This window comes from Monodon monoceros, unplaced genomic scaffold (genome assembly GCF_005190385.1).
Source record: "Monodon monoceros isolate NGI ecotype Baffin Bay Population unplaced genomic scaffold, NGI_Narwhal_1 Super_Scaffold_11, whole genome shotgun sequence".
Classification (NCBI taxonomy): domain Eukaryota; kingdom Metazoa; phylum Chordata; class Mammalia; order Artiodactyla; family Monodontidae; genus Monodon; species Monodon monoceros.
Genome location: NW_021703767.1, coordinates 120,072,092 through 120,084,815, shown reverse-complemented (window position 1 = coordinate 120,084,815; position 12,724 = coordinate 120,072,092). Strand labels below are relative to the sequence as shown.

The 12,724-nt window shown below is 42.1% G+C and overlaps 1 protein-coding gene across 2 annotated transcripts in view; it reads right to left on the bottom strand.

Moving 5' to 3' along the window:
• The window catches only part of PCOLCE2 (procollagen C-endopeptidase enhancer 2), a 71,211-nt gene extending 59,592 nt beyond the window's left edge, over positions 1–11,619 (bottom strand). Inside the window, exons 1-2 of one of the 2 annotated variants that reach the window (XM_029214753.1) lie at positions 11,254–11,619; positions 10,210–10,318 (exon numbers count right to left, since the gene is read on the bottom strand). In XM_029214753.1, coding sequence (XP_029070586.1) covers positions 10,210–10,318; positions 11,254–11,336 — 192 coding nt within the window. In that variant the 5' untranslated portion in view covers positions 11,337–11,619. The remainder of the gene's footprint in view (positions 1–10,209; positions 10,319–11,253) is intronic. The other variant, XM_029214752.1, reaches the window with a different exon arrangement.
• Between the last annotated feature and the right edge of the window lie 1,105 nt (positions 11,620–12,724).

Below are 12,724 nucleotides of genomic sequence, written 5' to 3'. Positions count from 1 at the left end.
GGGCCCCAGTAAAGCACGGCCTGAATTTCTTGTCTGGCCTCTTATCAATTTCTATCGATTAAGGAAGATCAAGAACCCTAGTCCGTAACACTATCAATTCACTTCTAGGAGCAGTAAGCAGCAATCAAATCTCCACTGGCTTCCCTGTGCTTCTTATCAGCTTGGTCCACAGAACAGCCCATCTGTGACTAAAAGGTCTCTCCCTCCCTCTGCACTTTGGGAAACACTATTTTATTATATGTCATGTCCAGGAGTGTCTTGGGGCTGAGGTGGTGAAAGAGAGGTGATATTTAGTGGCAGGGTTTGTGCAGCTTTAATTGCAACTCCCCACGTCTCTGTGGTTGTTCCATTTATTTTTAGATATTTATATTGGTTTTACAGAGACTTGCCACCTTGACTCATAATATATCTGAAGAAAACACTTCTATTCTCCCAAGTCCCTAGAATAAGAAATTCAAGAGTACCCCCAAAGCGCCATTGCCACTGCCAATAAGGCTGCTAAATTATAATGTGCAGGGGTGTTTTAGTGATTACGTTTTTCATAGGCTCAAGGAATAATGATCCATACAGATAAAACTTGACTGTGCAGCAGCTAACCACGGGAACACTTTCCAAACTCTGAAAGCAGGACAATGTGAGAAAAAAAAAAAAAGAGAGAGAAAGCCTTAGAATTAGGAGCCCTGTAAATGCTTCTCTGGTCTCCAGCATAGAGCAACCAAGCAATGAAACCACTCTCTTTTTCTTTTTTTTTCTGTCAATACCTGATAGATGGCAAGGAATCTGCAGATTTTATGGAACAATTCCAATTTGCCTATAATTTCACATCATAAATTGAACTCTGAGATAGGAGTGTGAAACTAATTCCATCAGTCTTTTTAATAATACAATCTTTAAAACCATTTCTGGGTGTTTTACCTCTGTTAAATGCTTTCTCATTATACAGCTCTTTAATAGAGGGGTTTTAAATGTGTTATCTTTGTGCTCTATTACTATAGTGATGTTTCAGGAAAAGTGACTTTTTGTCATTAATATATTATTAAAGAGAATCTCTTTCAGAAAAAAGAAATACCCAAAGAGGACTCCATTTTCATGGTCTCTCATTTTCTTCTCTACTCATTAAGCCCTTTCTAAGGCATCTGCCTTCAACCAGCCCTAAAAATACAAGCGGTACAAATAAGCACATTAATAAAACATCATGTTTTCAATCAATAAAAACATATTTGATTTCCATGTGAGACAGCAAAGAAAAACAAAACAAAACAAGCAACAGAAGCCCTTAAAAGCAAGCAGGACACTAAACAAACTTAGAAAAACTGGGCTGAGGCCCCAGTGGGAAATCGTCACCTACTTGCTTATTTATTTAGGATTTATATTCCTCCTGCTTCTCAGAAGGACTGAAGGCAGCATGGAAAATGTTTTAATGCTTCCAGTATTTTATCAATTGAAACCTAACTGGGACAGTTTAAGTGTCATAAGAATCGCAATGTTTCTGAATTATTCTCTCCTAATTAAAAAACAGACAGCATGTAGCTATAGTGTTCTTTTCCCATTCATAGAGTGCTCAAGTTTGGGTATGCAGACATTCTCTGTTAATTGCACTCATCTTTACTAAGGAATTAGATATGAATGATATTAAGTCAAGCATGGGGTTAAATTACTATTCAGGCAGCTGAAGTAACGAAGCCTAGTCCAACAAATGTATAGGTGCATTAAAACAAACCCCACAGTTGACTGGAATTTAAATCTCTATATAATTCTAAATCCTACATGTATTTTAAAGCCAGGAAATATGTGTTTAAGGCCAAAATTCCATTCCGCTATCTGTCCTGCTGTGGTTATACCAGGCAAATAACAGTTACAGTAATTTTAGAACCCCTTGCCATACCCTTAGGTATGATTAAGCGACTTAAATGTTGAGTTCCTGTCTAAATTCACTATTTGTTTTCTCAAATTATATACCTAGCCCCAATCTAAATAGAACATCACTATGTTTCAATTTTCATGCAATTCCATGCCCCACCACTGCTGACTTGCTTTTCATGAAGCCATATGAAGGTTAGTGGGAAGATGTAAACCCCAATCACATTTTCAATCTATCATTTCTCTAAAGTAAATGTGAATGCCATTTAAACTTAATCAGGCTTTTGGAGGGTGGATTCAGTATGATGACTTTAACACACATAAGTAACAAAATCACCCCATGGTAAGGAATGCCTTTACGCAATTTTTATTAGGTGTATTTGGAAATATCAAGGCATGTGTTGTAAAACAGCCCTGTGCTGTCAAACAAAGGACATATAACAATTTCTCAAGTCTTAGAGCGGCACAGATGTAAAGTGGGTCATAACATCTTCTACTCTTTGCATGAGGTAATAATTGTTTTCATTTAAATAACCTAAGAACTTCAATAATTTTTAAAATGTCAATCAGCCTTATTCCACATTATCAATACTTAAAACTCCTTACACTGAGTAGTATAATTATTTACACAACATAATCGCTACTGATTTTCTTATCTAACTACTCCCTACCAGATTATAAACTCCGTAAGCATAGAAACTATGCCTTGACCTTTTAGCCCTGGGGCCCAGCCCAATGCTCAGTACATAGCTAGCGGGTGTACAATAAGCATTGAGCGAATGTTTATTTGTTAAATAAGTGCATAATACTGCATTTGTGTCACTGAGTCAGAAAATGTGCTAGGCTTTTCAAACCATTTGCAGGGATATTAGGCAAGATACAAGTTCTTTAGACCTCACTTTTGCCATTTGTGAAATGGACATACTAACATGTATCCACTGACATCACGGAATTGGATGCAGATGAAGTAACCATGTGTTATTATTTTAGATCTGCGACCTGTATAATAACGAGTATATTTAATTCCAGTTGCATAGAAAAAATAAGGTAGTTAGCAAAATGACAGTACGTGTATTACCTGGGGAATCTGAAGATGTTCTACATATGACAATTTATGCCTTTTTCCTCTGCATGAATTAGCTAAATAAGGAAAACTTTGCCACATACTTTCGGCTTAAATAGGACTGACTCTATTCATTGCTATAATTCTCCTTCCATTTCTGGCATAAGTCTGTGACTTTCTGATCAGCCCACATTATTTACTTCAGAGTTAAAGGAACCACCAAATTTTAAACTGCTCAAATGTTTGCTGGTTTTTTCCCAAGCCAGATTTCTGCTCAAAATAATAACTGAAACCTTCAATAATCTGCTCTCTAATTTCAGTACCTTCAAACTTTTTTCTGGAAATAAAAAAGAGATATAAATCATAAACAAATACCTTGTAATTCTGATAATGTTTTATAACAATAAGACCACATACGGGAATAATCTCATTTTTAAAAACTGTTTTGTAAATTATGCCCACCTTTAAATCTAAGAACAAAATCATTTTCACTGATATCTGCATACCAACTGCTGTTTCTGTTAGGTAACAACAGCAATTCAGATGCAATATTTAGTTGTTAACTTTGGGAACCAATTTAAAATAACAATACCTACATACCTATTCGAGGAGAGTTCCCAGAATGTTCTAGGCTTCAAGTTTCCTCTAATTTGCATAGTTGCTATAAACCAAGTTTCAGCTGGTTCCACTTAGCTGGCCATACCATATGCAGCCCAAGTCAAACTCTGAATAGAGTTGCTTTCACAAGGTATTATTTTGCTACTAAAGCCTCTTTTCTTTTTTTTTTTAAATTGTGTCAAATTATCAATATGAATCTCCAATTCTACTGGGATTATAAAATGAACAAGTTATCGATGAAAAGATCAAGGAACCGAAGGATTGGGTGACATGCCAAGTTTGCAATGAATTTATAAGGAAACCGTTAATAGAATGGTGATCTTTGTGCCGGTGGACCCAAGAAAGCAAGGTGCCTGTTGGGTTTTATTTCCCTTCCCACCCAGAGCCTGGGGAATGCGTCATCCCAGGCAGCCTCCCATGCTCATATCTCCCAGGTGTTCATCTGTGTGTCTCCAGCACCTACAGCTGTGCTTGGTGGGCTCTTGGTAAACGCGCCTTGCCAGTGTAGCAGTGAGCCACATCCCACCGGCTGTGCTCTTTTTGACACTGGTCCACTCTCCCTGACTTGTTTTAGGGATCTCAGAGGTCTCTTACTGTCTCCTGCACAGTCTTGCCCCTTTGGGCACAGGTACCCAGCAGGGGGACCACTGTGATAGAGCGGTCCAGGTGGTGGTATGTCAACACTTGGAGTTTCATTTCTTGTTGCCGGGCTTGGTACAGGCGCAGTTCTCATCCTTCAATCACTTTGGGTGACTTTTGCCTCAACCCAGTCATGTTGTCCTTCCAAGCTTACTTAGAAGACCAGCCACCATTTTCCAAAAATTATACTTCCCTTAGCTGTCAAATCATACTTAAGTCCTACCCACCCTCCATGTATGCAGACTTGGTATTTTATGCAGATGCCCCTTAGGTTACAGTCCTGAACCTCAACTCTTATGAGAAACTAAGAAACCCTCAACTTTGTTATCATTAGTAACAAAATATTTAACAATTTCTTAACCTTCAAATTCTCTGATTTGAACTCCAGCCATACGTTTTTTAGAACACACTCAGCAAAATTAATTAGTAAAACCTAAGACTAGTTGAGGTCACCAAGAGTTGGTGGCCAGAAAGATATAGTTGAGTCAAGAGGCTTGAGTTCCAGTCACAGCTTCGGCACCACACAGAACAAGCATCAGCTTCCGGGTTTGCAAAGCAGAAGTGCAACTAAGCAGCACGGAGCACGTGCGTCCCCAACATATCTTCACATGAGTAAAATTAACCTCGAAATTTTTCTAGAACAGCACTGTCCAAAGGAACTTTTTGTGATGATGGAAATATTCATATTATATACTGTCCAATATGGTGGCTGCCATCTACATGTGGCCATTGAGCATCTGAAATACGGCCAGGGTGACTGAGGAACTGGAGTTTTAATTTTTAACTTAATTTTAATTAGTTTAAATTTAAATAGCCAATGTTGATAGTGTATTTAGACAGTGCAGCCGTCCAAGAGATAGCAAGGAAAATTTTGAAGTCCTATAATTTAAGGGCAAATCTAAATTTCCAATCTGCAAGCTGTACTTCCATCTTAGAAAGTCCAATACAAATGGCTAGAAAGTTTGCTTGTGACCACTAGCCTTCACCTTTCTCAAAGTTTACAGACGTTAACATTAGGCGTTTCCCGCCTCCACGCCCCCACTGATAAGATAGAGTTTGATGAAGAGGATTTGGTGGTGACAGCCACCTTGCTGGGACACATCTCCAGTCTGGAAGAATGGACTGCAAAGCAGATGAGTGGTGAGAGGCAGGATCTTTCTAGCTACGGGAACTTGAGTTTGGGGGCTACTCTGAGACTCTTCCGTCTTGAGGGGTCTCTACGATGTTGAATAGCCAGTGGGAATTCTACTCTTGGTTTACTGACTGCAGGAGCTGGAAAATGGACTGGATCCACTGGTTTCCAGAAAGCCTTTAATGGACTGCCTTGGATGAGGCCACACCAGAGCACAGCCCTGTCTGGAGCAGATGTCAAGCAAGGGTCCAGAGCCTGGTGCGTTGGGCCTCTTGGCCGGTGCCACTCCACCCTAGCTGCATTCAGAACTACTAAGACAACTGCTTTAGGGAGAAGAGTCCACATTTCTTCATCTCCTTGGTTATCCCTCTTGTCCATTCTACCATCTTCTCTCTCCTGGAGGCCACACAGCTTCCTAATCGGTCTCCCTGTTTCCACTCTTAACGCCCTACAATTCATCTTCCACACAGCAGCCAGAATGATCTTTTAAAATCAGAACATACTCCTTTGCTTAAGATTCTCCAGCGGCTTCCTACTCTTCTTCACCATGGCCTACAGGCCCCTGCTCACCTTTTTTACTTCTCCCATCGTCCCGCTTACTCATTCTGTTCCAGCCACAGTGACCTCCTGGCTGTTCCTCAGACAAATCAAGCTTGTCTGTACCTCAGGGCCTTTGCACCCACCGGTCCCTCTGCCTAAAATGCTCTTCCCCAGACTTTCACATGGCTGGATCCTTATCACTCAGGCCTCAGCTCAAATGTCACTTCCTCAGAGTGGCCATTCCCAACCACCTCATCCATAGCTACTTCTATCCCACCACTATGTTATGTTTGTTGTTTTTTTCTACATATTTCTTGAAGTATATTTAACATATTATAAAACTCACCCATTTTAACGGCACAATTAAATAACTTTTAGTAACTATACCAAGTTGTACAACCATCACCATAGGTCATTTCCACCTTTGAGATCCCTCATGACCATTAACTGTTAATCTCCATACCTATCCCCTGCCCCAGGCAACCACTAATCTACTCTCTGTCTCTACAGATTTCCCCTTTTGGAATTGGAATACGGTTATTATCTAATATTGTGGTAAAATATACATAACATAAAATGTACCACCATTTTGAAGTGTATGGGTCAGTGGCATTAAGTTGTGCAACAATCACCATCATCCATCTCCAGAACTTTCTCATCTTTCCCAACTAAAACTCTGTATCCATTAAATACTAACTCTCATTCCTCTACTCCCCCAGCCCGTGGAAACTACCATTCTACTTCCTGTCTCTGATTTTGATTACTGTAGGTGCCTCATGTAAGCAGAATCACACAATATTTGTTCTTTTGTCACTGGCTTATTTCACTTAGCATAATGTCTTCAAGGTCCACCCATGTTGTGGCATGTGTCAGAATTTCCTTACTTCTTAAAGCTGAGTAATGTTCCTTTGTATACCATATTGTGTTTGTCCATTCATCTATGGATAGATACTTGGGTTGCTTCCACCTTTTGGCTGTTGTGAATAACGCTGCCATGAATATGGACGTATAAATATCTATTCAAATCCCAGCTTTAACTTCTTTTGGGTATATACCCCGAAGTGGAATTTCTGGGTAATATGGTAATTCTAAGTTTAATTCCTTGAGAAAGTATTCTATTGTCTTCCACAGCAGCTGCACCATGTTACATTCCTACCAGCAATGCATAAGGGTTCCAGTGTCTTCACATCTTTGCCAACACTTATTATTTTCTGCTTTTTCAATAATAGCCATCCTGATGGATATGAAGTAGTATCTATTTTATTTTTATAATTCAGTTATCACTATGTAATATTTTCTTGTTTACTTGTTTGTTTAAACATTAACTGCCTGTCTCTCCAAACTAGGATGCTAGCTGCATGAGGGCAAGGAGCTCGGCTGCCTTGTTCACCAAAACTCCAGTAGTACCCAAGACCCAACACACATTTGCTGAATGAATGACAGACCTTAGGGCTACCAGCTTCTACAAGCTTTAGTGCTATCACAGTCCTCCTTCTTTTATCAACCCAAGGATATACAGAAGCTAGGGAGCTCCCTTCTTCTACTCTGATACACCAGAGGACCATGAAGAAGAAATGGGAATATTTTTTTCCAACGATTCAGCGCTTTTCCTTGTGAAATACAAAGAAATGAAGATATTTTGAAACTGAGATCTTGAGAGCATCCAAGGCCTTTGGGAACATTCTGCTGAGGCTGTAATTATAACCAGGAGAATGTACTGGGCTCCTCTGGAAGTTCTTGGTGCTACTCATATGCAAACATAAAAGAAGCAGTCCCTTGAAACAGAATCAAATGGCTAAGAGTGAAAACTATAAAGCTTTTCACGAGAAAAGCAAATTGTACAGTCCTTTCTTGTGCATTACCTATGCTTTCTAAAAATATATATTTTTCAAAAAAGCTGCATTTGCTACTCAACTTTTGAGCATTATTTCAGGCAGCCTGGGCAAACCACAAATAAATATGTCACAGAGACTGCTTGTTGTTTGCTTGTTTTCCCTTCTTTCCACAGTTGATAGAAGACTTTTATTCAAAAGAAGACTCTTGAATTTTAGCAGAGCACATGGATTCCTGACATGAAGACTTCATTTCAGGGCTTCCCTGCAGCTAGAAGTGGCCATATAACTAATAACTAGCCAGTGCAATGTAAACAGCAAGGTGCAGGTAATTCTGCACAATGTCCTTAAAGGGAGGATCTGTGCCCTTCCTCTCTTCCTTTTTGTTGGCTAAACCATGAACCTGATGGCTGGAACTTGAGCACACATCTAAGCAGATACTGAGTGCCTAATGATTTGAGGCTGCCACACCAATCTTGAATTGCCTACCTCCAGATTCCTTTACATGGGAGAGAACCAAGCTTCTGGTTGAGCGATTGTTACTTTGGATCTCTGTTACTAGGAGCCAACCTAGTCCTAACGCACACAGAATCTCTCCAGTAAGATTACAGGAGAACCCAAGCACAGAAATAAGTGCTTCCTAGATACACATAACAAAGTCTATTGTTCCATCAAAGTCTGAGCTGCTTTAAAGCTGATGCCAAGCCCAGCTTAGCCAATATACTAAGGGGGTGGCAGTGATCTGCCATATTGCCTACCAGTCAGAAGAAAGGATGAGTCAATACTAGCAACAACGGTAACGGTGGTAGCTAACGTTTAGTGAGCACTTGTTATAACGCAGACACTCAGCCAAAGAGCTTTATACATACCATCTCATGTTATCTTCACAACAGTCCTGAGGTTTAAAGATAAATCCATCACACGGCTTATGAGTGATGGCATGAGAGCCAGCATGCCTCACCTTTACATTGTACCCATAAGGAGCATCCATTATACTTCCTCTTTCCCACACATAAAAATAAGGTAGTCAGGCCTCTGCGAGGGCACACCCCTCCTTTACCAAGGACAACTTTCACTGGACACCCTTCCCCACCTCCAAAACTAACATTGCCCCGAAGACCCAAAACACTGGGCTAAACATGGAGTCTACCTGCTAGGCACATGGTGCCTCTCAGTCACTAATTTCCTTGGGTCACTTTTAACTTACAGCCATTTAATCATAACTAAAACACAACTATAATATAAAAACCAAGTTAATGTTTGTTTCAGAGCCTTATTTCACATTTATGCTAATATCAATATTGCAGAGCTAGTTTTCATGACCATCCTCTCCTGGCCCCATGCGTTGCAATAACATAATGAAATCTGTACCAATTGATTAGATAGCCGATATTTTACAGGAGAGCATCAATGCATATAGGAACTGACTTTTATTTAAGGAAGGAGACCCCCCCATATCTGTCTGTCAAATGACCTTCTTGGTGGGAAGGCCTCACTGCAAAATAGGCTTTACTTCATAGAAAGTTGGACTTACCCAATGCTTGATCAAGTCAGTTTATATGATTGTTCTAGACCTCAGCTTCCTCATCTATAAAGTGGGGATAATCATACTTCCTCACAGTGATTTCAAAGATTCAGTTAGATTATGCTTGTTACCTACTTGGCACAGTGCCTGGCACCCAGTAAGTGCTCAATAAGAGGTACCTACTTTTAAAAATCATTAATTCATGGGTGGTACAATCTGACTGAATGAAGCTTTCAGTGAACCAATGTGTTCAAGTACCAAACAACTTCCCAAAATTGAAAAAAATGAAAAAGATAATGGTCACTACTATGCTCACTTGGAAAGATGACTCACTCTAGCTGACTAAATCCGGACTTATTTTTTTAAGGCTGGCTGTCTCTAAATCTGATTGCTTACCTTGACTCAGCATAATCTATGCCATTAGTAACCAACCTGGGCATTTTGTTAGTTTTTGTTTTTAGGCTTTTTCTCCCCTAAGTTATTGTTATTCTCTATTCTTAGATTGCCTTTAGTGGTGGTTTTAAGTCAGAGACATTAAGTGGGATTGTTTTTTTTCTTTTTCTTTGCCCTTTTTTCCCCCCTAATGGTTATAAAGTAGTCAGAGGTGAGTACTACCTTTGATCTTCTATCCGCCACTGGGAGACATTTATGAAAGACACAGGCAACAAATAGCTTCTAGAAGTCTCTATGATGGGCCTTTGCCTGAAGATAGCCTTAATTTTGAATCCATGAAACTCAGTTGAGTCAGACTGGGTTTTCAGACACACATCTGCTTTAAGAATTTATCCCTGCAAGCATTATCTCGAGCCCTTTCTAACTGTTAATGCAGGGCACCACTAGTTCTATTAAAAATCTCCCAAATAGTAGAGATAAATCCAACATTTCACTATTACAGACATTTGCCCCCAACCCAAATTCTGACAGCAGAGGAAAAAAGCAGCAGCTCTTCCACTGTTTCCAGTATTCACTTTTGGAGAATACCCTCTTAAAAAATGCTTACTGTGATTTTCCAGGTACATTTGCTATTTGGAGGGTACACTCCAGGAAAACCTTCGCTGCCAATAAAGCCAGACTCTCCAGTAAGAATGCCGCCACATGTGAAAACAGGTCTGGGGAAATAAAAGAAGAAAAGAAATTTGAAACACTGTCTAACAATTTAATGTCAATTTCAGAAAGATGCAGTCTATTAATATGGATAAAGTGAAGACTGACAATTGACTGCCTGCATCATATACGGGATTTGAAATACTTGTTAGCTCTTAGAATAAATTCTAGCCTGCTAAAACATTCAGTCCAGCTGCCATCTGTCTCCACCATAATAACAAGATCAATCTATCCATCCATCCATATGCAATCAAGTCCTCCACGTAAGTGGTAAGATCTTACAGGAAAATGGTAAATGGAAATTTTAACTGCGGGGGGAGACAGAGAGAGAGAGAGAGAGCGAGGGTGAGAGCTAGGCTCCGTGAAGTGCATGGTTTTAAAGCTAGACAAGTAATTGGTTAATATGAAAAAGTTTTAATTTCCTGGATTTGGAGAGATGCCTAATTCTCTCTTTGTTTGAAAATCGTTGGCCATTGGCAGAACCTCTCATTGAAAAGGAGAAGGCAAAGTTGGCCATAGGGCGGGTCTCCCGGCCCAGGTCCTGGAGCCATCTGGCAGCTCAGAGGTTGAAGAGTTAAACTTGCCAAGAGCCGCTCCCCGGGCGCCGGGCAACTCGCGTTTTTCCCTAGGCTTCTCTCTCTGGGCAAAGCCTCTCCGGGGAAGAAAACAGGAGTAAAGCAAAGTCCACACATTTGGGTCCCAGTGCTTCCCAGCGCCCGCCTGAATCTTCGAGGAGAGAAGAGGTGGTGGCCGGCCAGCTGCGGGGCCGTGGGGCGGGCGGAGCTGGGGGGCGCCGGAAGGAACCCCGAGGCCGGCCCCCTCCCGGGGTCGTGGTGGCGTGTGGGTCCCCCGGCGCCCCGAAGCGGAGTGGGTAAAGCCAAGCCGTGGGCGAGGGAAAGAGAGGGCGGAAGGGAGGGAGCGCGGGCGGGGGTCGCGTTACCTCTCCGGGGGCTGCGGCCGCGAGGGCTGGGCGGCGGCGGCCAGCAGCAGGCAGAGCGGGGCCCAGGCACCCGCGCCCCTCATGGCCGGTGGAGACGCTCGGGGCTCGCCCCACCCCGGCGCGCACCCCGGAGCACCGCGCGCTCCGCACCGGCCCGGACTCTCGCCCCGGCGCGCCCCGCACCCCGGCGAGCCCTCTCCCGCTCTCTCGCACGCGCCGCCGCGGGGTAGCCCAGGTAGCCGGGCGTGCGCGGCAGGCGGGGCCAGGCGCTTTTCTAGAGGCGATTACGGTGCAGTCTGCCTCGCCGCTTTATTTCCCCTGAGGAGTTGCTCTGGCAGCCACACGCCACTGCTGAATATCCCGTTTGTTCTCTGGCGGCGAGAGGGGGCGGCTCCCAGGCGGGAGCCGCCTCCTCTCTCGGGGCGGGCGGGGTGGCGGGCGGCTCCTCGCTGGCACCCCAGGACCCGCACCCCGCTCACATCCCTCGGGCAGGGGCTGTGGAGAGAAGGATGAAAGGGAATCCCCTGCCGCGTGGTACCCAAATGGGACCTGGCGCCCTGATCCACAGATGATGGGGTGGGAGGGGTGTTGGAGGGGGGTAGCCTTGGTTTGGTTTGCTTTGGGGAGTGTTTTTCTCTAGTTGCTTTCAAATAAAAAGTATTCTCGCTTGCTGATTGCTGGAAAAGAGGGTTCCTCCTTCCGACATCTAGATCCAAAGAAAGAAAAAATAGAAGAGAGATTCTACTATATTTTAACTCCTCCTCTAATTCTCTTACTTTACACACACAGAATCTCAGTAGATTCTTTTTGCTTTTACTGGTGTGTGAGAACAGGGAGATAGGTTCTGTCCGGGAGGCGGGGGGCGGTTTAGAAGTGAGTTTTCAGCCGTGTGATTAGTGAGTGACTTGTCATTACCGTGACAAATAACGGAGACAAACTCCGGATCTTCAGCTCTCACCACCCCATGTTACGTCCTGAGAATAGCGCTTCTTTGCTGGCGCCTCTCTCTTCTTCAAAGATCTTTTCCAACGATGCCTTTTTCTGTAGTATTGATTAGTTGAGATGTACAGAGAATTTGTTTTTCTAAGAACAATTGCAGTCTTATGGAATCAAGGCTTTCTTTATTACTTTTAATTAATTTTAATTAAAAATAATTTAAAATATTTATTTTGCTAAGTGCTTCCCAATAACCAGGGATTAAAAAAAGAAAAACAAGAATGGAATGGAGTCATTGGGTTTTTCAATGACCACGTCACCACAAGGGAATATAGCTGAATTCAGATGCCTCATTGGTGTTGTTCCTCCTAAAGTATTTTCACCATTCTAAGCAAAAAAAATAAGCCTTAAAATAATCCTTATCAAGACTTCATTTCTTTCTTTTTTAATTAATTAATTTATTCATTTATTTTTGGCTGCATTGGGTCTTCATTGCTGGGTGCATGCAGACTTTCTCTAGTTGTGGCCAGCGGGG